This window comes from Cuculus canorus, chromosome 12 (assembly GCF_017976375.1).
Source record: "Cuculus canorus isolate bCucCan1 chromosome 12, bCucCan1.pri, whole genome shotgun sequence".
In the NCBI taxonomy this organism is placed as follows: Eukaryota; Metazoa; Chordata; class Aves; order Cuculiformes; family Cuculidae; genus Cuculus; species Cuculus canorus.
In genome coordinates, this window is record NC_071412.1 from 9989965 (window position 1) to 10016266 (window position 26302).

Sequence of the window (26302 nt, forward strand, 5' to 3'; positions counted from 1 at the left end):
GCAGAGCCCGCCCCTCGCTCCCCTCCCCTCCCCTCCGGGCGGGGCGGGCCGGGCGCTCGGCGGGCGCCGGGGGGCGGAGCGGCCCCGCCGGGCGGTGGCGGTGGTGGCGGTGGCGGCGGGGCTGAGCGGGGACGCGGTGCCGCGCTCCGCACCCCGCGGAGCGGCCCCGGCTCCGGCCCCTCCCGGGAGCCATGCCGCTGCCGTGCCGGGGCTGGACGCTGGCGCTGCTCACGCTGCTCGTCGGGTTCCTCATCTTCGCCGATATCTCCGAGATCGAGGAGGAGAGCGGGTAAGCGTGCCCGGCGCGGAGGGGCGCGGAGGGGCGCGGAGGGCAGCGATGCTGGAGGCGGAGGAGGAAGCGGCGGCGGAGGAGGAGGAGGAGGGGGGGGGGCGCCCGGACAGTTTCTTTGTCTCCGGCTCTCTCGGTTTCTTGCCGCGCCGAAGTGGGAAGGGAGCTCGCTCCTCTCCCGCGCAGCAGCGCGCAGCCCGGGCGGGACCGACCCTCTGCCGGGGACGGGGCAGCCCCGGGACCGCTGCCCTTAGAAACACGGAGGGGCTGAACCGGGCAGGGATGCGGGAGAGGTACCGGTACCCTTAGAAACACTGAGATGCTGGACCGGGCAGGGATGCAGGAGTGGTATTGGTACTATTAGAAACACTGAGGTGCTGGACCAGGCAGGGATGCGGGAGTGGTACCGGTACCCTTAGAAACACTGAGATGCTGGACCGGGAAGGGATGCTCCAGCAGGTGCAGGTTTGGGTAGAGATGCTGGAGCGAATATCAGTCTGCTTAGAGGTGTTGGAGCAGATGCTGGTCTGGAGAGACAGGTTTGGGCGCAAGCAGTGCTCAGATATTGATGGACTGATGGAGCAGGTCCCTAAGAGGGATGTTGGTGCTGCTGGTTGGAGATGGTGGAACAAGTTGCAGCCCAGAGGGCTTGGGTGCCAGTGCTGGTGTGGATGGGCATGGTGGAGGGGACACCAGCCCACAGGGGTGGTGGATAAAGGACTAGTCTGCAGGGTACTGGAGCAAGGACCAGTCCATGGGGTGGGAGAGATTGAGCAGGGACCAGTTGGGTGGGGTTGGTGGAGCAGGGTGGGAGAGCTCAACCTACTTGTCTGTCCCCACAGACTGTGTCAGGGGCTTTGTGATCACCCTTCCTGATCCCTTCTGGGGTGGGTGTTTACCTGAAGGTGCCCTGCATACAGGTGCTAAAGCAGCCCTAGAGTCTGGGGAGAGGAGTAATTCCCCACTCACCCCAAAAATCCCATCTCCAAGGGCTGCTTGGAAACTTAGGGAATGAGAGGAACAAATGCAGAGAGGAGGGTTTACAATAACTTGAGGAACTCACTACAGGAAACAAATCAAATAATTCTAGTAAGGTGGGGTGCACTCGTAGTGCCCCAATGGCAGCAGGTCTTTCTGTTCGGGACTAGGTAGTATTGCCCCGCTGTGTTACGTGAAAACAAATACCTGGCACTTGGGGACGAAATTGTAAGTGACATGCATCAATGTTTGTCATTGTTTCATTGTTAGGTTATACTGGATGCCACAGGCAAGAAGTGCTTAGAGGTCAGTAGCCTCGTCCAGAAACGTCCAGCACTGGACTGTAGGTTACCAGGCTAGATGAGTTGTTGCTCTGCAATGAGCTGGCACTATCTATATAATAATAAAGGAAATGAAAAGCTTCTGAAGCATTCTCCCCATCGGACAGGCTGCTCTGATCCCCTTGCTTTCCTCCCATCTTCTTTTCCAGCTTCTGTTCTTTCTCCTCTCTCCTTGTCTATCTGCTAGATCTGTCTGCTAGAACTTGCCGTGCCTTTATTGAAAATCTATATTGTTTTGTTACTTAGTTATCCTGTTTTTCACCCTGGTTCATTAGGGATTCCCAGTGTTGTTTTGGATTTTTCTTCTCTTCTCTTTTCTGTACATTGTATGGAAATTGGATGTTTGCTGGCTGCTTATCTCCAAGCCCTGGCATCTGAGTTTGTTGCTGTAGTTCCTCCAAGGAAGTACTGCCAAGCAGTGCAGCGGCGGAGATGGCAACAGGGTCAGACGGGTTCTGTAGAAACAGTGAGCAGCTTGTTTCACACAGCATTTCAGAAATAATAGTGCAAAAAGGTAACTGGCAAAGCAGAGGAGCACCCGATGCCCCACGGAATGAAAGAAAGGTCCTGCAGTTCAGTGCCCTCTGCTATTCGTTAGTCCCAGACAGGTTTTTCACAGATGAGCTCCCACATCAGCTGTGCTTCTGATACAGAGATGGAGAGAGCAAAGGTGTTTTTACTGAGATGTAATCATGAAGCAGGGCAAACTGACCCTTTCTCTTGCTTTGCTGTCTCCCACCCACTACTTTTCACCATAGCATCTCTGAAGTGGTTCAGGTGTAGTGAGCTCTTTCATCCCAAACACAGCAGGGGACCAAAAACTGTTCACCTTGCACTCTTAGGTTCTTAGCACAGGAGTATGGCATAAAAGGCTCTTCCTCCCGGTGTACTGCTGAGGTACCAGGGATGGTCAACACAGTGCTCTGATCTGGCTGAAGTATTTTGACGGGGAGAAGTGGAAAAGCCGGGTGCCTGATGTGCAGTTCAGGGGATGATGATAAAGGGTTTTCAGGTTTGAGGGCACATGGTAGCAGCATCTTTTGCAAACAGATCATGTGGGTAAAGGCGACTGTGTGACAGCAAAAGTGCACAACAGTGTAGAGAAAGAGACCCTTCCAAAGTTTTCCAGAGCCCTCTGTGCTTCCAGGAGGAAACAGCTCCTTTCCAGGAGAGATTTAGGAAGTCTGGATTTTTGTGCAGCCCTTCCTCAGGTCTGAAATATTTGGCTGATGGATCATATGGCTCAGCATCCTTCTCCACACCCCTACAGACCACCTTCGCTTTGGGCAATGCAACCCAGGCATTAAGGAAAGCAAAGAGCTGGCCAGGTATCCCCCTGGCAGGCTCACAGCACCGAGAGGGGCTGGGAAATGCAGGCAGGTGCAACTCTTTTCTTCTTTTTCCTTGGCATTGAAACACTCTCTAATTATTGTGAGGAGTGAACAGCTTGCCCACTTTTACACGTACCCTGCCCCCTGCCTGTGATTTGGATTGTCTTTGGAAGAATGTGCCTCATATGGGCAAGAGCAAGGGGGAGCATATTTCTCTCACCTAAAAATACTGAGAAATCACAGAAAGAAAGAACAAAATGTTCATTAGGTACAAAGAAAGAGTGTAATATTACTGGCAAAAGGAAAAAAAAACAAAACCCAATTGTGCTGTTTCTACAGACAGTCGTTCCCAGCATCCCAGGTAAAGGGAAGTAGGAGCCAAGGGCGGCTGGAGCTGCTCTGCCTGTCAGAGGTCTCTGAGAAAGATGTTTGCTTCTTAAGCAGTCCCGTCTTGCTCCTCCAGATATTCTTATACCACCTTTTGCAGACAGGAGATACTGAAACAAAGAGGTGTCGGGACGGGGAAATTCAGCCGTTCTTGCTCCCAATGCTATGTTGCTCTTGTTAGCCTGTTCCCCTCGCCCTGCAGCCACCCCTGCACGCAGGTTTTCATTCTGCTACATCGCTGTCGCTATATATACGTATCACCTATACACGCATGGCTTGAATTGTAGGCTCGGCGGTGCTGCGGGATGTCAGCGGGTGGGCAGGCGCACTCGTACTGCTCACCTTGGGTCGCTCCCTGCGCTCACCGGTGTATGTTGTCGCGGTGAAGTATTGCTGTTGCGAACGGTCTTGGCACTTTGCGAACAACCACCTGGTTCTGGGCTGCTGAACTTTTCCTGCAGCCCGGTGGCGCTTCTGTTCCCCTCCATCGCTTCAGCTCCGGCTCTTTGTTTCACTGGAAGGAAACAAAAGACACATTCGCGTCTGTCTTGGGGAACGCAAATGCAATCACAGCTATTTCTTCATCCACGCCGGGGTAGGGGAACGGGACAGACCTCTCACCGTGGAGTAAGACAAAGGACTTGGCATCGAGTGGAATAATTATTGTGGGTTACAAGGAGGAAAATTCTGCTCCTTAGTGGCAGTTTAAAAGGATTCTTTGTTATTATGCATCAGCTGTAGCAGTTCTGCAGGGATCCAGCTGTGTCCTGATTGTCTGTAGAGGGAGCTGGTGACCCGCTGCCACCAGGTGACTTCTCGAATTAGCATGTGAGCCATCTTAGGGAGCACTTGACACTTGGTAATGGGTTGGACTTGATATGAGTCAACCTTTTCTCTGCTAGTCCAGACCACATGCTTTTCCATTCTGATTACAAGAGGAATTATGTTCTGCTCTTTTTAAGTGATGAATTGGAGTATCTAATATTGCTGGCCTGCCTGGAAGCTTGTCAGTAATTGCCACTTTTTCCTCATGTGCCCTTTTCTAATGCTTGCCTTCCAAAGGCTCAGGAATGCCACAAAGAGATTTTGTGTCCTTAATGGTGGCTGATGTGCTTGCTCCAAGTGGTCTGTAGAGTGCTGTAGTCATAACACTTCTTGTCAAGGTTGGCTTACGGAGTATAAATGTCCTGTTTAGGTCTTTTAGGCTGTGATTTACCGTGCCTGACCCTGAGTTACTCTAAGATTTGCCCTCCATCAGAAGGTTTTGTTGAAGAAATGCTGTATTATACCAACATACACTTTTGTGCACTCACACTGCAGGTACACACGTGCCAATAATTATTTGGATGGAAACCCACAAGCACCCTGTAACTATTCGTGTAAATCAAGTCAGTGGAGCTGGTTGGGAGTGACAGGGCTCTAACAAAAGCCCCATGACTCATCGGGATGGAAAATAATAGCAGTGTTGGAGCACTAATTTAAGTAAGAAAATACTTGGTATAAGTTTTGATTGCAACTCTTCTGACAACAACTTGATCTCAAGCAGCCGATTTCAGATTGGCTGCAGAGCTCTCCATCCTCTCTGTAAAGCACCTCTACAAGTCCTGCTGCCCTGGCAGGAGCAGAAGTAGCTACCACAAATAACATATGCAAAAACCCTGTACTTCTGCCTACAGCAAGCTGAAGGAAATGCATCTCCATAGATTTTTTTCTTTAAGCTGAGTTCTGAGGGAATGGTGGCGTTCGTGGGACCTGTGGGGAAGCAGTGTCCAGCAGGAGGGCTTCGGGCAGCAGGATGGAAGGCACTAGCAGACCCCCAAGCAATCCGGTGGAACAGAAAGAAAACCCGGAGCCATGAATGTAACCAGTCCCTCTAAGGCCTTTCCGATACACTTGGTGAAAACTTACTGTTTGGTCCAGTCCTGATTGACAGCAGCTTGCAAGACACCCAAGGAAGGAATTTCTGAGCTTGCCAGTGAAGAGGGCAGTAGCTGTGGGTAGAGGAGGCACTTCATCAACCAGCACTTCTTGCATACAGAGTTGCCAAAGCCATGGGCAGTCCCACCGCCAGTGACCAGAGCAATGAAGAGAGCCAAACAGCTCCCACAAGTGATCTAAATTTCCCTTTTGCCCAGGTGGGCTTTTTTTTCCCCCCCGTCTCTAACTCTACAAATGCACTATTCCAATCTGAAAAGCAAAGGAAAGCTTTTCTTCCCTGCCGAGAACAAGGAGTAGCAGATGTTGGTTCATTTAACGAAGGCTTGTGGAGCAGCTCGCGGTGAGGTTAAGTGATTCCGCCGTCAGCGGTACGGTGCGCGCTCCTCCATGCTACTGCTCTACTCGTGGGCAGAGAGCGACGCCCCGGGACTGCAGCCAGCAGTGACACAGCAGATCCCGCTGCCACTGTGAGCCTTCTGGCTTCTCCCGGACATGGCTAAAGGGGTCAGTTTTTTTCTTACGTTCTGTGTGGCAGGTGGGGTTATTCTGCTTGGACGTCTGTTCATTGGTGTCTACTTGCGTGCCAGATGTGCTTTTGATCTTCCAGGAAAGCATTTAGCAGGAGCTCCCTTGTCTTTCCTTGGGCTTTCAGGCTACGGGTATTTTATTTTTTTGTCTCTGAGACCAGCACCACCTAAATAGATCTACAGGTACAGTTGTTGTAGAAAACAGTTGTTCCAAAGCAAACTTCTAATTGCTTCCATCATTTGTTTTCCCTATGTCTGGGTCATCCTTGGCAGCAAGAAATAAGCCCGAATTACAATATTAGGGAATAATTATTCTGCTATTTCTCTGGTTTCCATCCCTACTTGCCTCTGGAAACAAGGGATTTCTCTGGCACAGTAAATTCACTGTGGGAGCAGAGTTTCAAGTGTCCTTCAGCAAACACAGTGGCAGAGCAGGCTGGTGTCAGCAGCTCTGCCCCTTGCAATTCAATAGAAAATAGGGGGAAGAGTGTCTTTTTCTTTGTGTTTCAACTGTAAATCTAAACACCTCCTCATCTTGGCTGAGCAGGAGCCTTGATGGTGACGGTGGCCTTGGTAGATGCATCCTCATCAACAGCAGCAGCACTGGCTCCAGTTGGGAAGTGAAAGATCTAGGGAGAGGGGTATGGTCCTGTCAAAACCTGCTGGGGTAGCGGCGATGGGGTAGGGTGAGAGGGCAGGCTGGGAGCAGGAAGGAAGATGAGCCGGGGGGGCAGCATGCAGTAAAGATGCTCTGTGTATATATAGGTGCTGAGACCAAAACAGTCCTGAAGCAGCGAGTGGTGTCACAGCACAAAGGCCATCAAGTAACCCCATTAGAAGAAGTCTCTGCACCAGCCCAGTAACGATCAGCACACTGAGGGATGACACTACAAGGAGAAATGCCATCAGCTTTAGGAATGCTCCCCTCTGTCAGGCAGTCAGTAGCTTCACCACCCTGATCCTGCTAACTCTGCTGGCCCTGCTGTTGACCCTTCCGAGGTTCCTTGTTTGCGCGGCGTTTGATTCATTGAGCTGACTGCTCGTGCACTGGGTCAGCTCTTTTCAAATTTAAGCGCTGTACTCTTTGTTATTACTACTGCAAATAAAGTTCTCGTTATTGTATACGGAAATCATAAACAAACACAAAAGAACCCTAGGCTGGCCATCTGCATGCTGAGCACGCCATCCCTCCTTGTCCAGCGCTCTCCACAGGCAGGACTGCTTTTAAATGCACATATTACCGCAGTCGCAACACAGTTTTGAAGTACTTTCGCCAAGACCTCCCGCAGTCAAACAGCATTGCAGTAGATTCTAGGTATCACCCACGTGTCTGGCAGCTCTGAATTGAAGGATGATTCTTCCACTGCGACCTGTCACCTCCCAGCCCAGGCTTTACTGGCATCCTCAGGAATATAATTCAGCTCTCAGCCAACGGCTATAACAGGGCACGTTTCCCTTGCAGAAGTTAAGCATCGTCATAAGGCATCTCCAGCACTTTTTCAGACACCCAGAAACATACTCAACTGTTAACCAGCAGCTGATCAGTTGGTAATTAAACTTCTTCTTACTGCTGCCTGCATTTCCATGGTGTAGCTTGATGAGCCAGGGGAGGAGAGAGGAGGCCGATTAGGAAACCACTTTCAACTTTTCAATATGTGACATCTGGACATTCTCATCTGGGGACTCGGTCCCTGTGAAGGTCCTGGGATGACTCTTTTGCTGGTGAATACCTGTGAAGGTGAGCATATAAGCTCAGGCAGTTGCTGGTTGTAGGGTGCAGCTCTTATCCGGGCACTTCCAGCACACGTTTTGTAGGCATACGATGTTATTTGGAGGATGCTCATACAGAAGAACCACTCCAGGTTGATGTTACTGACCAGGAGAGGTCCTCAGCATCCACCTCAACAGTGGTAGAAGAAATCACATGAAGCCTTGAGTGTTCCAAGGGGTTGTGCAGAGCAGTGGGAAAACCAGGCAAAAGATGGATGTGGGAGGATGAGACCAGGGACCCACAGCCCTTCAGGCACAATATCTTTTTATATTGCACTGTACCCATTTCCCAAGATATGTAGCATCCAAGATGCAGTAGGAGCCACTGTGACTTCTGCCTTTTGGGACGCAAATGCTCAGGGTGGCAGGATGTGCAGTAAGACTGATGCTCTGCTGTTTACACTTCCTGATAGCTCCGCTCTGCTGGTTGAAAAAAATTATCTCAAGAAAAAAATATACACGGTATTTAAGCAGTGAGACTTTTGTCTCAGGTCCTTTCTAGGTCTTCGCTGGATTCTTGGGTTTTTTTTTCTTCTGCCTTCCGGAAAGGGAAAACTACACAAGCTAAATCCCAGTCCCCTCACTGCATCCTTTTTGCCTGCTTCAATGACTTTTTCTTTGCTGGCTATTTCATTAACACAGCTAAAGAAACTGAACTGGTGCCAGGAATAAAATTCCAATGGAGGACCTAGATGTGGGAAGGAGTAAGGTCTTGCCAGTACGCAGGATGGGAGAGGTGAAGTGTGTGACATTTGAGCCCTGCAGATGTATTAGTATTTTGTGTTTAGAGCAGTGATAAAATGAGCATTATGGGGTGGTTGAGTCAGGCCATGCTGACATTATGGTGCTTATGTGTGGGCTTGAGACATGACATTCTGCAGGTACAACAGAGACTTTTCTGTCTCAGGGAAAGAGCGTGCTGGTTTGAGGGCAGAGACAGAAAGTCCTGGACTGTGGCTCCTTCACAGGCAGCAGTAACCGTCAGGCTGCTCCAAGCATTCCCCTGTCTCTTGCAGGTCCTTCAGACCAGATAGCTCAGGGCAGGGACAGGGATATGGTTGCAGTGCTCTGGTTTCCCCAGTGCAGAGTAATACCCAAGCAGCATCCTAGCAGCAGGCTGCCACGGGCATCCCTCCCGTTCCATTGTGTCCTTTGGTCATTGGACCCGTGCCATTCCTGGTGATTCTTCACCGGTTTTGTCACATAAGCATTTCAGCCTAATTGGCTTATTCCCTGTTAAGCAATAGGTATCTCTATTTTGCAGACTCATGTGTCTTGATTCCCGTGTCCTCAGCTCACGCTCGCAATGATTATACGCAGTGATTTGTAGCCAGACAGAGATCTCAGGGACCACCCCTGCTCTCATTTACGTGGGAGCTGATGTTGAGCCACCTGAGAGGTTGGGATGCAAAGTGCCTCTGACCTCCCCATCTTGTTGTGGTCCCTGGGAAGGATCCTGCAGGATGGGTGACGTGATGGAGGTGGGATTGGGGCATGGGAAGAATCAAGCAAATTGGCAAGGCTGGTTTGTAGGAGACTGACAGATCTGCCTTCCCCCATCCATGGCGGGTGATGGAAAGCATCAGGAGCAATAGCAAGGCTTGTCCTTTTACACCGAGTCTCCTTGGCTTCCTGGAAGATGCTATGCTGCCAGCCAGGCTGCACAAGCACTGCCCCCCACACCTCAGAGCTGCATCGGGACCCCAGCAGGGTGAAGTAATTTTTCCTGAAAGCCATGATGTGGGCACACTCGCCCAAATGTGATCGTATGATTCGATAAAAAGAATGCAACTCGGAGCAGTAAAAATAGGACCTGATATTTAGGAAGTTTTTGACACTCAGGCTGCCAAGCTGTGACAATACGAACAAGTGAGATTTTAAACACATCGAAGTGTGATTTCAAACGTCTCATCAAGATGTATTGCAGGATCTTTCATCCTAGCAGACAAATGCTTTAGAAATGTCTTCCAAATTAATCCCTACAGAGAGAACCTTGCTCAGCAGGCAAGTGCAGGTACACAGGCCTACCCAATAGCCACTGCTTCTCTTAATTGCAGTCTGCTCCACACCCCATGATTCAAAAAAGCCTCAGAAGAGACTGGTGAGATATCTCAGGGAATGATCTGCAAGTGTCAGATGTCCTGGCTCCTCTTGGTGTGTTATAAAATGTGATACAGGGAGGTGAGATGAGAAATGAGCCTCCAAGAGCTGTGTTTCTGGATGGCGAAGACCGGTGTTAGGGAAAGTGTATAAAGTTGTGTTCAAGAACACAATCTCCAGGGTCAAAAATGTATCTCTGTTCCCATCATTTCTTGTCTGGCTTTGGCTTTTGTTTCTAACTGGAGAGGTGTGACCATAAAGCTGCCTGATGGAAAAGGACCTGGGAATGCTGGTCAACAGCTGGCTGAACATGAGCCAACAGTGTGCCCAGGTGGAGAAGGCGGCCAATAGCATCCTGGCATATATCAAAAATGATGTGGCCAGCAGAGGCAGGGAAGTGGTCGTGCCCATATACTCTGTGCTGGTGAGGCTGCGCCTTGAATTCTGTGTTCAGTTTTGGGCTTCTCTCTACAAGAAAGACATTGAGGTGTTGGAGCATGTACAGAGAAGGGCAACGGAGCTGGTGAAGGATCTGGAGCACAAGTGTTAGGGGGAGCAGCTGAGGAAATGAGGGCTGTTTAGTTTACAGAAAAGGAGGCTGAGGGGAGACCTAATTGCTCTCTACAACTGCCTAAAAGGAGGTTGTAGCAAGGTAGGCGCTGATTTCTTCTCCAGCCTACAAGTGATAGGATGAGAGGAAATGGACTCAAGTTGCACCAGGGGAGGTGTAGATTGGATATTAGAAAAAATTTCTTTACCAAAAGAGTGATCAAGCATTGGAAAAGGCTGCCTAGGGAAGTGTTAAATTCTCCTTCCTTGGAGGTATTCAGAAAATGTGTGGATATGGCACTTTGTGACATGGTTTAGGGTGTTGGGATGATGTTTGGGCTGGACGATGTTTGACATTTTTTCCAGCCCTAATGATTCTACGATTGTAATTTGCAAGTTGGTTTACATGTGGGGCTTACCAGCAGTGAAGCCTTTCCCCTCCACGTGTTGTCTGTTCTGTGATAGCAGAACATTTTGTGGATTTGGGTGGCTTTGACCTAAACCCTTGAGTGTCTAAGTGAGAAGCCCACGAGTGGACTTGCTGATGAATGTGAACTTCTTTCATCTTTCCAGTGAGACCCTGATGTGCAGATGGAAAGCCATGACACGATTCCTCGATAATCCCAGTTTCCAGACTCTGGGTTCGGTTTCTGCTCAGTTTGGGCTCCTGGGACACCTTTACTTCTCCACCCTGTGGGACAGGCTGAACAGGTTGACACTTGGAAGCCAATTATTTCCCTTTCATGGATAGCTTGGAAAAGTGACAATTCCCCCCAAAGACCTGGAGTCATGTTTGCTGCTCTGCCACAGTCAACATAAACCATGAATTTCAGGGAAAAGGGGGGGGGGGGGTGTTGAAACCTGTATCCTGATCCACATTTCACAGCACTGGCCCGAGTGAATCCTGCCCCATCTTTGAGGACTCGGGGAGCACGTGGCTCAGCTTACTGACTGCACTGTTCTTAGTCAGCAAAACGTATCCACTTCTTTAATAGGGCAGTTGGTGCATCCAAGCCCATCTCTAACGAGGTGGTGTGCAGCTGCCGGAGTGTCCCTGGCGTTGCAAGATCTGGGTTATGCCCATGAATGCACACAGGATTATATATCACTGTGAGCATCAGCAGGAGCAAGTCCATCAAGTTTGGGAGGAGGAAGGTGATCTGTGTGTTTGTATTTCATCTTCAGTAGCTGAGCAGCTTCTCCCTTTCCCCAAAACTCTTAGTTACAGTGACTGAATCCATTTGTCCGCAAAGCAGCATCCTGCTGGTGGTCTGTGAGCATCCTGCTTGGCATCTCCTCCCCACCCAACTGCCTCACAGGCAGCCCATGGATTGGGAGGGCAGTGATTTTGGGAGGATGGTCCCTGGCCAGGCTTGGCATCACACTTGTTTGCTCTTCAGACAGAAAACAGAAAGTCTGCTCTTGACAACAACATCAGAGCAACCGTTAAAAGCAAAGTAAATATAGCTGTGATTTGTTTTCTTTAATAGATATAGACTGCCTTATGGGTATAGCCTGCAGCCCTTTCAGGAAACAATGGCTGCATGTGCATTTCAGGCCAGTGAGACCTTTTCAGATCAATTCCTGTGGTCCTCTGGGTGACATGTCCCACCCTTTTTCCCAGCAAGAGCCGTACTCATTCTTGGTGAAGAGCAGCATTTTTGGGAGAACAGGTCTGCTGTAAGCCCATAGTGCCTGCTATGAATTCCGATGAATAAATTCTGTCTAGCAATTCCTCAAGGGGTTATGGAGATGTTATTATGTGTCTTTTTTGTGGAGGAGGGCAAAGAGGAAGCCTTGGGTTGCCCAAGGTCAGGAAGACATGGAAGTTTTGCTCCACCAGGAATGGGTTCCGCAAATGTGGCTGAAATTTCTAGTTCATACTTCTGATACCCACTTCCCGTGTGTATTGTCTGTCACAGATGCTGAGGGGAAGCGGGACTTGAAGGTGGGTATTGTAAAATATCCATGGAAAACACATTTTTGAATCTGTAAGCCTGAGAACATGGATGCGTAAAGCCTGCTCTTAGAGATTCGCTCACCCAAAGAGGCTGTGTGACCTACTTGTTCAGTCAAAGCAGCTTTGATTTCACGTATCAAAATTGCTCGAAGCAAGACCGAATTGTACCTAGCAACAATTAAAAGAATCGTTTAAGAAGTGGGAAACGATGAAAAGGGAAGCAAAACCCCTAAATAGCCCATTCATAGCCTGTGAATAGAAAAGTCTTCACATACCTGATTTGTCAGAAATTATTCATCCAAGAAAATATGGACCTGAAGACAGTTTTTCTTTCTTATCCTCTGATATATGAATGTGTCACTTTGCATCTGAGCACAGAATGTTTTGACCTATATAATATCTCAGATTTGGAAATTCAGCTTGAAAATCTCAAAGCAAAAATGAGAAAGGATGGCGTAAGCCAGTAGTATGGCATTAACACATATAGATGTGACTTATCACTGGAAAGCATCCCAACAGAAGTAAAAAGAATAGCGTTTTGTAAATAATTGGATTAGAAAGCAAGTTGGTACTTTGTGGACCTGGCTATACCATCAAACTGATAACAACTAGATTAATAAAGCAATTCAATTTAAACACAGTGTAAGACTAGAAAGCTTTTCAAAATCAATGCCTATCTGTGCAGTTTTAATCGAGGTTGGTCTTTGCTTTTTGAAGCCAAGAGATTTGAAACTCCAGGTCAGCAAGGTATAATAAAATGGGCTGACTGGGTTTTTTGTAACATGTGCCTCTTAATTAGTGTCTCCAATTTCTTAATGTTTTCTTCTTCCCAGGTGGGGGAAGTGAAGCAGTACAGTGATATTGGCATGCCTGTATTGGTAATGAAGTATGGCAGACGTTAGAAAATACCCTGCTTGGTGTTTTGAGCAGCTGGTTTGCCTGGGTGGTACCCACTGGCTGGACAGCTGGACAGGGAAATACATCCCATGGTATTGTATTCACAACACATATTGTCTTTGACTGTACAAAGGGAGAGTGTAGGGAGGATGTCCAGATGTTAACAGTGTGGGACACAAAGGGCCAAAAGGCTGATGGTTTTGACGTCACAGGAGCATTTTAGGATTCACTAAATAGGCAGAGACCTTCAGGCGAGTATTATGTCCCAGCTTCAGGCAATATTCATGGCTTGGAGAAAGAAACCAAGCCTGCTAGAGGGAACAGTTTCTTTGCCGGCATCTCAGATATCCACCAAGAGCATCCTGGATGCTGCTGGGCTGCATGCTGGCCTGCAGCGGTGGTTGTGGCCAGCAAAGTGCCATTGTGCCAGGGAGTAAGTCATGGGCAGATGGCTGGCAGAGCCCTGCTCTCCTCCAATGATGAGCCACCTCCTCCATGCTCATATAGGACAGCAGAACCTTTCTTGTTCTGTTTGCATTACGATGGTTTGAAAACTTGCTTTTCATAGGGCGCATGTGTGTGTGTGTAGAGTAACCCCTGAAACAATCCTTGAGGGGCAGCTCAGTGGTGGCTCCAGGCAGCCTACTTCCTTCCCCACCACTTGTGCACACAACGAGCTGGGAGATGCGCTCTGAACTTGTCCTCTTCGTGTCCAGTATCTCCAGCCCAGATTCCTGCCTTAATTTCAGGAGTCGACTTGCAGAGACCTGTCACTGGGGGCATGTAAAGCTAGACTGGATAAATGCATTTGAATAATACATTGTGATGCTTCAGATCAGTCCTGCTGTAGCTGCAGACATGGATGAGGTAGAAGCTAACAGGTCTTCTCCTAATTTCTATGACTTTTATTTTTTTTTTCTGCAGAGATTGTGAACCAGCACTTATTCAGGGAGCAGCATTTCTTTTTGTAAGCCTTTAATCCAGTCCCTATCTGTCTTCGAGCAAGTGTGAAGGAGTGTGAATCCCATTTGGAAAGCTCCTTCAGAGGAGACGTCTCTGAAAGGATGCATGGTTTGCACACTAATCCAGTCTGCTCCCACACCCTGTGGTGAACCCCATTAAAGCGGAGGCTTGTTAAATGCCAGTAGGCGCTAGAAATAAGCTAGTCCTGCTGTTCCCTTGATGCACCAAAAAATGAAACAGCTCGCTGACTTGCAGGTTTGTCAAAGGAAAGAGGAGAGTGTCGGAGCAGGAATCGCTCTGACTTTTGACCAGGGATGATCTCCAGCAGGAGGGAGGAGAGGGACTGTCGCTGCTTTTCCGAGGGTTTGATGTTATGTGGTGCTGAGGGCTGTCTGTGCTCAGCCCAGCTAAGGAATTTACATCGCATCCAGCAAGTATGAAAATCTTTTTGGATGGCACCAAACATCCACGCGCTCTGTTTCTTTTTCATTTATGTCTAATGCATTTGGGATTTCTTTCAGGACTGGCAGAAATATGTGCTCCTGAGATACATTTTCATTAAGTTATATATTTCCAGGTAACAACATTGCTGCTCGAAGAGAGTTTGGTTCTGTTTATGAACTTGTTCTTGTGGATGTCTGTGCAAGGGAAACAATAAAACAGAACAGTGATCACGTGGCAGTTAGAATGTGTCTAACTCGGAGCTCAGCTCACGCTGAGCATCACAGAAAATATGCCACTTGTTCTTTATGACTCCTTTGAAAAGACCAATCTGAAGCAAGAAGAGGCTCTGCAGCAAACTAGATGCAGAGCGATATTTGTATGTAATTATTTTTAACTGAGCGCTGATAGATCATGATTGGCATCGGTTTCTGAAAGCGCTTGGACCCACCTGTTCTTTGTTACAGTCTGGTGTCTGGTGCTGGAACCTTTGGCTGTCCGTTCCCACAGGTGTTGCTCAGGCAGGTCTGGCACCCGTCCTTGTGCAGAGATATCAGGCTGTGAGAGCGACAGGCAGTTGAGGTCTCGGCTCCAGCATGTGAGTCACTGTGGTGAGTTGGCCTCGTAGCTTCAGCCAGCTCACACCAGTGGTGGAGGCAAAGGGCTTCAGGGCACTCACGGGATCGAGGAGGGCTGGAGTGGGGCCCTGGAAGCCAGGGGAAGTCACACTGTGAGGCTGAGCTCTCCACAAGTCACCCAGGAGTCTGGTGGTTCGATCTGGACGAAATGGACATGTTAGGTGGTCTTAACTGAAAGCCCAAGAGGAAGACAGGGGTGGGAATCCTGTGCAGATCATTCAGCTCTGTCCCCGCGTGAGAAGGACAGGGGAAGTCCCTTGGCAGCCTGGAGATAGAGGAGACCTTCTCTATGCACAGCTAACACCTGAGTCGTAAAAAAAATGTCGAGATGTATTTAATGCAACCTGTAGGCTGCATGCTGCTTTGACGACAGAGACCAGATGTCTTTGATGGCTGGTTAGATTGTGCGGGTATTCGTTAGGAGGTTTTTTGCCAGAATGGTTTTACAGTCGCAGTAGGGCAGCAATGAGGATGGATGCGAAAATCCCTTCACAAGCATCAGGGCATCTCCGTTCTAGACAGGGTGGGATGTTGAATGGTGCAGCAGTGCCTCCATTCAGAGCCCTTCAGAGCAGGATCTCTTGACTGTTGAACAATGCTTGGCAAAGAGGAGCTGGGTTTATAAATAATGCATTTCCTTTGTCTTGCAGGAGTTCTGGAGGCAGAGGTACAATCAGATCAGCTGTGAACAGCTTACATAGCAAATCTAATAGGTTTGTAAATTAGATTTTGTGTTCATTTGTTTTTGCTGTAAGGCAGCTATTAATCTGCTTCTCCTCTTCACTGGATAGTGCTGTTCTTATTTAGCAAATGTATCTGTTTCTTTTCACTTCTGCTTTGCATTTTCTTAATCGTTTCTCCCCCTTCTTCCCCCAGCTCAGTGCAATAATCATTTGCAAATAACCAAGGATCTGCAAGTTGCGGTGATTGAGAGAATGAGAAAGAGAGAGTTACTTATTGTGAAAATAAGCCAATGATAGAGTTGCCATTTTCGTAGTTTTACTACGTGCTATTAGAAGAGTGATCGCTGTCTTTAACATCAGAACTTCATTTGGTTTTTATCGTAATGCACTTCCGTAACATTGCTCCATTGCAGAGTCATTTCATGGCATCACAGCTTCATTCACTGTCTCTCTGTGTTATTTTTACAACAATTTCATGTCAGCCCAGCATTACCAAGTGGCATGGTAGCAAAGCTTAGTGACACCACACAAGGAGGAGTGATGTCATTCTGTTAAGATGATCACCACCTGTGATCAAAGCACAGTAAATGGACAAAACCAAAAAAAAATTGTAGTTATTCCCAAGATTTCTTTACCCTAATCCCTTTATGATTTTCACACCTTATAAGAATGCTTTGCCTTATGCAAAGAAATTCAATTGCCTTGACTGGCAGCCTCTGGAAAGGTGCTGTACCAACACACACAAGGACACTGGTAGCCAGCATTTACAAACTCATTTCCTTGCCTTTCTGAAGCATTGCATAGTATGAACCACAGTGTGTCCTCAGGAGCCCCTTCTCTGGGCTGGAGATGTGCTCCTAAGAGTTGGATGTTATCCATGAGACTCTGGCCACCAGCTCTGCCCCATCTCTCACTCTTCTCCCTCCTTGGGATTTACACATTTTTTTCATAAATGTATTTATTTACAAACCATTTCCCAGATGGAAAAAGCCCTTTGCGCTGGAGGGTGAGATTCTCTGTAGCTGATAGCGAGTGCTTTGGCTGTGTATTTTTCAGAGTGCTCTGAAGTGTGAAGGGTTTTTTTGGGGCTGCAGACAGCACAGCTTCTTGATGAGATGCTTGGGTATTCTCTTTGGAGAGTGGCTGGCTGGAATCAAATATTCAGAGGCTCCCTTAATTCATGCCATTTGATGTAAATGGTACTGAAGTGCTGAGACTGATGCGCTTCTTAGAGAAGGGTTAAAAGCTGAGGTCTCACAGTGACCATCTCCAAACCACAGCATCTCGCTGTCACCCATCACCTTGCTCATTTCTGGGTCTGGAGACAGCGATACAGATGCTGAAATCCTCAAGCTCTCTTCTAACAAGGAGAAAAGTTATCAGAGAGCCAACATCCCCCTGTTCAATATGGGATGCTCGTAGTCCAATCTCACAAACAGGACCCAGAAGCTCAGCTAAATTAATTTTTCCTTTGGATTAAGTGAGGGTTGCACTTCTCTGATGAGGATTTTAAGCTGCTGGAGCTGAGCTGACTCCACTTTGAGGTGCTCGTGTGTGACCACGAGGCAGCAGGTTGGCAACCTTGGCTGCCCTTGTAGGAAATGTCTGTATGAATTGTGGGGGCTCCCCAGGGCACTGGGGTGTCTTGTCTGTGAGTGTGCGTCTGCCAGCCTGTCTTTGCAGAGCCTGCTTGTGGTTTTGTGTGCATGCATTTCCACAGCTAGATGTGTAAGATTGTGTTTTCTGTAGAGCAGTGCCTGGCTGTAAGTCTGTGTTCACATAAGCAAGCAGGTATTTAAGGATTTGTGTCTGTCTGCTTGAGTGTAGCAGAATACAAACAGACTTCCAGTTCTTGTTTAGCTAATAACAATTTTACTTTTCTGATGAAGTTTGAATTCCAGAAGCCAGAGCCGAAGACGGTGATTAGAAGTGCCATTGGGATGCTAACGGATCCTGTCTCTTTCCCTCTCCCTGTATTTCTTTTCTCTAGAGCTGAAGTAGTAATAAATGACTCTTCGTCTCCAGCTGTTGTTGACAGAAGTAATGAAAGCATTAAGCACAACATTAAACCAGCCTCATCCAAATGGAGACACAACCAGACACTCTCTTTGAAGATCAGGTACTGGTAATTACCTATAGGACAAGAGACAGATTTGGTCCTCTCTAGTGCAAGCTGGCAAATTGCCTCTGTATATCATCTAAAGAAGTCGAGTAAGAAATAAAAGGCTTATCTCCTGCTGAGCTAGGCTTCATATCTGTAAGCGATCGCTTGGAAATGAATTCCCAGCTGAACCAGCTGGCCTTGCGACAACAAAACAAGGAGCACTTGAGCCCCTGTTTTCCAGGCCAAGTGGAATTAGTGTGTGTTGGCAGTGGGCAGTGGAGGTAGAAAAGAAACCTTCTACCCAAGGTAAACGCAGGGTCCCCCCCACTAATGGCAGGCTGACCATGCGAGCCCGCCCTGGGAAGGGATGGGTGGAGAAGGAGTGGGCATTGGGATGAAGATACCTATTTGTAAGCTGTTCCCAGAGAGCTTCCCAGAGATGTACTGGCCAGAGAAAGAGGGTAGCCAGGAGGCAAGAGTTCAACTTATGTATGACCCAAGTTATCTCTGTACCTCACCTGATGGGACTGTTTTCTTTCCTGTCCTCAGGAAACAGATCTTGAAGTTCTTGGATGCGGAGAAAGACATTTCAGTGCTGAAAGGGACGCTGAAGCCAGGGGACATCATCCACTATGTCTTTGACAGGGACAGCACAATGAACGTCTCACAGAACCTGTACGAGCTGCTGCCCCGCACCTCACCCCTCAAGGGCAAACAGTTCCCTACCTGCGCCATCGTGGGCAACTCGGGGGTCCTGCTCAGCAGCGGTTGTGGCCCTGAGATTGATGCGCATAGCTTTGTGATAAGGTAAGGGCCCACGCCCTGCTGCATAATGGGGCTGGAGAGCTTTTAGGGGGATTCATGAAGGTGGAAAGGGGCTGGAGTCCTGATCTCCATGGTGCAGCACAACCTTGCTGCCCCGTGTGCATGTGTAGAGTTCACTGATTTGAACATCCTGCTGGAAGTTCTTCTACTTACCACTAAGTACTCTCCCAGTGCCCTTGCAAATACAGTCCATGTGTTTTCATGGTGTACCATTACACCCCAGCATCTCCAGTCACAAGTATTCCCTCCTTTTTTCTCCACATACTTTCCCTCTTGCAAATAAACCTTGTCTTTGACTCTCCCGTGGACGCAAGCTCGATTCTACGCCAAATCATTCCGCCCTTAGGCACTAGGTGCACCATGCTTGTGCACATCTTTTGTGATGCTCCACTATGACCATTCCATCCCCAGCACTGATGTCCCTACAGATGTGCTGTCCTGTGGACCTGTGGTAGCAGATCCTGACCCCTCCTGGGACACACACGGAAGTTGCTACAGAACATGCTTGAAATGGAGAGGAGGAGCACACCTGCCCTCCCACCCCCGTCACCCGTGTACATCTGTTAGCGGAGGGGTTATAGGAGTCTGCTGATGATTTATGTATGTGCAGACATTTACTTTCTGGCGGGTCTATTATGAAGACAGCCCAATCCATCAGCAGCTCACAGAGGCAGTCCCCAGCATGACAGGGGAATGAGGATAATGTCACCCCTGTCCCCTTTGCAAACCTGGCAGCTCCAGCCTGCCCGGCTGCCAGCAGCTCTGTCCTGTCCGTGGGGGACGGGGCATTATTGTTTGCATCCTGAAGTGTAACCAGAGTGAGCAAAGCGTAAAAGTACTTATTGCTGTTCCGGCAAAGTTTAGGGAAGGGCTTTCAGGAGAAGAGGTTTTCTTAATGTAAGGATTGGGATTTTGGGGGAGTTCTCCCAAGCTACGTATACTAGCGCAGGTCCGGCATGGACGTGCTTTTCCCACTGCAGGTTATCTGAGCCACCACTTGAAACTGCATCTTCCTGAGGAAAGTTTCCTCCATCCTGGCAGCCTTTTCAGCGGGGTTGGCACTGGCCAGTGATGGGCTCTGTGTCCGGGATAGAGCTTTGCTCTTCAGATCCAATGTTTATTTTCAGCGATTTTATTCCTGCGATAAGTGAATCAGAAGGGCCTTGTGTGCCAGTAGCTGGATTTTCTCTTCATGCTATTCCCTTAGTTTCCCCATCTGTAAATTAGGGAGAACAGTAGTAATGGCTAATTATCAAGGCAGATGGTTAAGATACAATTCCTGCTCGTTAAATATTGTAACTTCTGTAAACACTGCAGGAGAGCACACAGTGTGCGAACACACGCGTACCCTCTGGTTTTCACCATGCTGGGGGAGCATCTCTCTGCATCCCCCCCATCATCTGGTCTCCAGTAGCATTAGCACAGCGTCACATGCATGGGCTTAATGGCTGCAGATTTCCCCTTGAGGAGCTGTAGGAAATCACCATCTAATGAGGGTGGTTTGTTGGCAGTTTATCCCGCAGCCTCTCAGTCCTCATCTGTGGTGGGACACAGGAGCTCATAGCACGGGAGCTCCTGGGGGAGCCTGTGTGCCCGTATCCACTTGCACAGCCTGAGAGGCACTGATTAATACGACAGAAAGAGATGTTTTTTGAAGGTCACAGCCTCCAGACAGCCAAACCCTGTGGAAACCATGTCCTGGCATCCACCTCCTAGCTGCTGGTGCCACCAGGTCTGCTGTTAGCAGAGACTCACCAAGAAGAGAAAAGAGACTTGGGATAAGATTACCTCGGCAGGACTAGAGTTAAGAGGTGAGCACTTCCCTTGCGTGGGAAAGGCTGTTGCATTTCAAATCTGCCATAGCAGCAAAGACAGGAGGTTTGTTGCTACTTGTTATTTTTGAACTGCACCAGAAGAGATAGCGATTCGTACAAACCCACCCACCAGGCACCAAAGTTATGCCTGTTAATAGCATCGCCCTGGAGGAATACGTGTACACATGCCAGCACGTTGAGGAATGATGACCTGATATTAGGATAGCTCATCGTTACAGGTCAGATCCTCTCTATTGTGGACACGCATTCTCCTTCCTTCTCTTCCCAAAAGCAAGGACAATTGGGTACGGCTGTCACTGGCCCTGGGTTTTGGCATCAAACACCCCTTGTATTTGTCATTGCCCTCTCTTGTGTCTATTGTAAAGAGCTGTTCGGTGTTTCCCCTTGGCAGGTGCAATCTGGCCCCTGTCCAAGAGTACTCACAAGATGTGGGCATGAAGACAGACCTGGTGACTATGAACCCCTCAGTCATCCAACGGGCCTTCGAGGACCTGGTGAATGAGACTTGGAGAGAGAAGCTGCTGCAACGTCTCCACAGCCTCAATGGCAGCATCCTCTGGATCCCAGCGTTCATGGCCAAGGGAGGCAAGGAGCGTGTGGAGTGGGTGAATGAGCTTATCCTGAAGCACCACATCAACGTCAGGACTGCCTACCCCTCACTGCGCCTGCTGCATGCTGTCCGAGGGTGAGAGCATTTTTAACGTGCTTAGAGCCGGATTTTGTGAGCTTTCCAAGCTGGAGAGCAATCGATGGGTCTGTGCTGGAGGCAAACAGTGCAAGCTGTTTCTCTCTGCAGACCTTGCAGAGGACTCCATGGGCAGAGGCTGGTCCCTAGAAGAGAACTGGAGACCACCTCACAAGCAGGATTTCCCCGCTCTGCTCTATTGAGTGTGAGGTCTTTTAGCCACACAATAGAGGAAGCCTAAATCTTGCAGTGTTTTACTGACTATAAGCCTGAATGTCACCATGATAACTCTCCAGCCTACAGTTAAGGCTTTCGTTGGAGAGATGTGTGCATGCTGGGTCACTGAGCTTGTTTGTCAGGCTTGTGCTTGAGTGACATCAGGTGTCACATTACAGGAGCATACAGACTAGGCAAGTCTCCTCAGATCAGGGAGGTCATGGCAGCCTGGACAGGCTTGGCAGTAGCAAAGGACCAAGGCTGTTCATGAGTAGTCTGTGTGCTCCTGTAATGGTGCCAATTACACTGCTCCTCTGAAATGACCAGCCAAGGAAAGGACCGGACTGTCATGATCTGATCTTGCTAATCTGATAAATAGAACCAGGTGGTAGTGAATGAATGTATTGGGAGGGAAATAAGAGATCTTTCTGCTCTCTCATTGCAACTTCAGGGGGTGTAAGACTCAGATGCGATGGGGATGGGGAGTTTATAAAAGAAAGAGTGCCGTAGGGGTGAGACTTCCACATAAATCGGGTAAGCTCCTGGTTTCTTGCTGTATTTTTCTGGGGAGAGCCATGATTCATTAGGCATTTAGAGAGTCTAAGCAGGCCATAGCTTATGCTGGAGATGGCAATAGCTGTGCTCTGATCTTGACTACACGTGTTGATCTCGCAGGATGTGAATTCACTTGGGTAACTGCTGCTTCCACCTCTAAGCCTCAGCATTAATGTTTCCTGAGCACTTTGAGCACTTCTTCCCCTGAACACCTCTAAGCCTGAGCTTTTCTGGTCAGTAGATCCATGCTGAGTGTTGCTTTGTCCCAGCTCAGATTGCATCCCAGCGCAGGGAGTGGCCACAAGGCAGATTCTGGGGTCATGTCCTGCAAGAACAAGCCTAAGTGGGAGCTCCAGGGAGAAGAATGTGAAGGACAGCTGTGCAGTCAGTCCAGGCAGGCTGGAAGCAGTGGAGGCTCTGGTGCTGCAGTGCATTGCAGGCAGCAGTAACAGGCAAGAAGAACCGCATCTGCCCCAAGTGCCTGTGTTTGAGGCTTCCCGGTGCCACAGGGGCATCTTACAGTAAAAGCTGGCTTTGAGGTAAGGAAAGGGAAGGAAGCAATACCACAACTTACAGAAGTTGCAGGGAAGGAAAAGGGGGAAGCCACAACCCAAATTCTGAGCTATTTCTAGCACTAATTGACTTACTTTCATCTGTCAAAATAGAATTAAGCTCCTGTAATAAGCTCTTTAAATCAACAGGCTGCTAATCCTGTGCTGGCAACCATTCCTGGTGCCAGAAACTTCCCGTAGGAAGCTTTGCAGAGGGATTGGCAAGGGCTGGGCATCACTTTCCCTCAGGAGAAGAGGAGGATGCCTTGATAAGCTCTGCTGCTGACATTATCTACCAGCTCTCAGCACCTCCCTGACCCTCCTGTGCTGCAGCCCTGTGGTCCAGCCGGATGGGCTGGCACTCTGGTTGTCCCCATGCATCTCGCGCAGAGCAGTGTTGGAGCCATAACCACTGACTGGCAGGTCCTGCCTGACTGATGGGGATGCAGGGATTTTGACACAAGCCCAGGGGTTCAGTGCTGTCATGGGAGTGATCCCCCATCTCCCCTGTGGCTTGAGTTAGAGTCTTCTTTTTGTCCATCAGCATTCTCTTGGGTTTTAACGGGGTCCTGTGCAAGGAACGTGGGCTTGAGCTTCTGAAAACATAGTGGGGCTCAGAGGGATGCAACCAGTCAGACCAGCAAGCAAGTGCAGCGGCCGATGATGGTGGTGTCTGGGATGGCACAGCACCAGCACGTGGTCAGACGCCGGCTGATGCTGATGACAGCCTCTGGGTACCCAGTCTGAGCTACAGCTGAGGCCTCAATCCTGTCCTTCGTGCCCGTCACTGTGCTGTGGGGCAAGAGGGAAAGGTGGGTCATGGCTGCACCGAGGCAGCACTAATTCAATAATAACCATCGAAGTCAGTGCTGATCCTCATCAGGGGTTGCCCTCTAAGCCAAGGGAGCTGCTGCCTGACCTGCCCTCCTGCTCTCACACTTATCAGCAGGAAAACAAGGTTGTCTACTAATTAACGATTAATATAATTAAAACTACAGCCCCCTCAGAAAGCCAGCATTAATGGGAGCACTTCAGTGCCTCCCCAGTATACTATGGCCCGGCCAAGGAGCCATGCAGAGGGACTACCGAGGGCTGGGGGCAAAGGACTGTGCTGTTCTGGGGGAAGGCTAAGAATCATTATTAACCCTTTCCTTTGTGCAGCCTCCTCAGGTTTGGATGTGAATGGATTTAAGAGTGATTCAGGCAGTATTGAATGAACTGGCCACGGCTGAGGGAGGGGGTGTCTGCTGATGCTCTTGGTGCTGTATAGGAAGACTCTTGGGTACCTGTAGGGTTGTCTTGACCATCTACTCGATGTAATTTATATACTGTAGTTTGGGATGAAGGAGGAGTCTTTCCTCAGGTCAAACTGACCAGAATCACTAGGATTTTACTTATTCATCTTCTGTGAAACTGCCTAATTCCTACAATATTCCTATATTTTTATTTATGTGCTGCTACAGGGATATGGTCTCCAACAATTTCCCCTCTCTCGAGCTTTCTCTGTGGAACATTCTGGTTCATAGCATTAAACTTCCCTTTGACAGATCTGAGATCTGCGAAATGAATACATTTTGTGGCGTGTAGCATGCAACAGAGTATTGATAATCCACAAAGGCTCACAGAACATCCCTCTGTTCTGCAGTTGCAGAGATGTCCCATCTTATCCTTTGCTGGATAAAGCTACTTTTCATATTTTATCCTAAATTGGTTTGGAAATCACAAAGAAATGAGGAAAGTCTTTCAGTGAAGGCACTCTTACATGTTTTTTTCTTTCTAAGGAATAGCAGTTTCTACAAAGGCTAACATCTCAGCCAACTTCAATTCAGCTACAAAAATTTCGCTTTTTCTCTTTCCTTCGCTATCAGCAAAATACATTTCTGAGTTCTTGGCTCCTCCTTGAACTGCAGTATTTATTGTCCTGCTCTGTTTTCCCCCAGACCAGAATGCATTTCAGTGGCAATTGAGCATTTTTTCCTACATTTTTCAGTGCATTTGGGGCATTTGTAGAGTGTGTATTGCTGAGATAAGTAAAAAACATTTGGTTTTGTTGTCCTTACAGCATCATTTGTGACATCACCTCCCTAGCTGTGAAGGTGCCTTAAATGTTTGTTGATAGCATTTTGTGTTGATGATTCTGGATAATCTGTGCGATAGGATAGAAGCTCTTCTTATGCTTTTGAGCTCATCGTCTTCATGCCAGAAGGGGACAGAGCCATGAGGATTTCGATGGAGGAGCTCAGAAGGATGCCAAGTCTCTACCTAAGGCTGAGGAGGAAAGCTGTGCTGTGGCAAGGATCCAGCGTGTGGGAACAGGGATGGTGCCATGCGTTCTGGGGGTGCGTGACTCACTTCAGAGCGCTTCTATAAAATGTCTCCTGAGCAATTCATCTGGCGAGTGCAGTGCTTGTCTCCTGGCTGGGAAGCAAGCAAGCCTCTTATAAGTCATCTGTTAGCGCCTCCAAACAGCCTTGTAATCCCTATTGCCAATCGGCTTTTGTCAGCGAAATAACATGAAATGCAGGAAGCAGGGGCAAATAATGGTGTCTGGAGGTTTGACTAACACTCCTTGTGGAGAATTCATGGACATGTTTCAGTTTGTCTTGTATAGTCTAGTCTAGCGTTTCTCACTCTGTTCATCATGAGGGTCTCTTGGCAGTAACCAATCCTAATCTCGTAAGATTTTGTTAAGAGCTTCCTGAAAGAAAAAAAAAAAAAGAAAAATCAATGAATCTTCCAGCTCCTTGGCTGGGTCTCTCATTAGGTTTAACATCCAAATAGCCATGACAGTGATGGCCTTGTTCAGGGTCCGTAGCTTGCGTAGTGCAGCTCTGGCGCATCTCATCAGAAGTGCAGCCTGGTGGGGCATAAGGTGGATTCATCTTTGCCTCAAATGTCTTTCTGGTTCCTCACACCCAAACAACAGCAAAGCCTTTGCTGATTTTTCAGGGCAGTGCTGCTCAGATGCTGCTTCCCATCTGCGAGCCTTGGTGGAAGCCCTTCCCTAGTCTCTCCTCCCCTGGCATCTTGATTATGCCACATCCTTTCCCACAGCCTTGTTTTGCTTGTAACCATGCAAGACACACATGTGCAGGTTTTTCTCCTTACCTGTTGATTTGATCGCTTCACCCTTTGCATCCCTCCACAGGCTCCTCTTTTCTCTAACACATCAAACCTAAGCTGCAGCTTTTCCTTTTCACAGCTCTCTCAGCTTTCTGTTTTCTCACTCTTTGTCACGAGATCAGTTCTGCTGTTGATTTGTCAGTGTCACCCCATTGTGGGGTTTCTAAACCAACTACTTCACGCTTCCTTCCTTATGGTCCTTTACGCTTACAAGGGGTCCTCTGAAATATCTGTCACTGAAGACTCGTACCTCAAAGCCTTTCCTTTCTGGACCCACAGAAGGTTAAGGACAGTGGTCCTACACTCAGGTGAGGGATGAAGATGGCCAAAGGCTGTAGGGATGGAAATAACCATTCACAAGTATGTGACTAGGGTAGGATATGGGGGACTACAAACACCCCAGAAAGCCACATATGGGTTAGATCAGTGGATATCCCACAAAGAAATCCTTGTATGAGCAATTATTTTCGCCCCTTCTGCACTTGAGGCACATTGTACCTGAGCTGTGGTGTGTCTGCGCTGGGACCTCAAGACAGTTAATATGTTTCAGTTAATGAGGAAGTTGACTTAATCTTTTCTCTTTCAAAAGAAGGGGAAGGACATAGAAAGGAAAGGG

At 48.4% G+C, this 26302-nt stretch overlaps 1 protein-coding gene across 1 annotated transcript in view; it reads left to right on the top strand.

Moving 5' to 3' along the window:
• Nucleotides 1-60: 60 nt before the first annotated feature.
• The window catches only part of ST8SIA2 (ST8 alpha-N-acetyl-neuraminide alpha-2,8-sialyltransferase 2), a 31892-nt gene continuing 5650 nt past the window's right edge, over nt 61-26302 (top strand). Inside the window, exons 1-5 of the mRNA XM_054077837.1 lie at nt 61-289; nt 15760-15822; nt 17783-17911; nt 18446-18703; nt 20948-21241. Of these exons, the coding sequence (XP_053933812.1) occupies nt 192-289; nt 15760-15822; nt 17783-17911; nt 18446-18703; nt 20948-21241 (842 nt within the window). The 5' untranslated portion in view covers nt 61-191. The remainder of the gene's footprint in view (nt 290-15759; nt 15823-17782; nt 17912-18445; nt 18704-20947; nt 21242-26302) is intronic.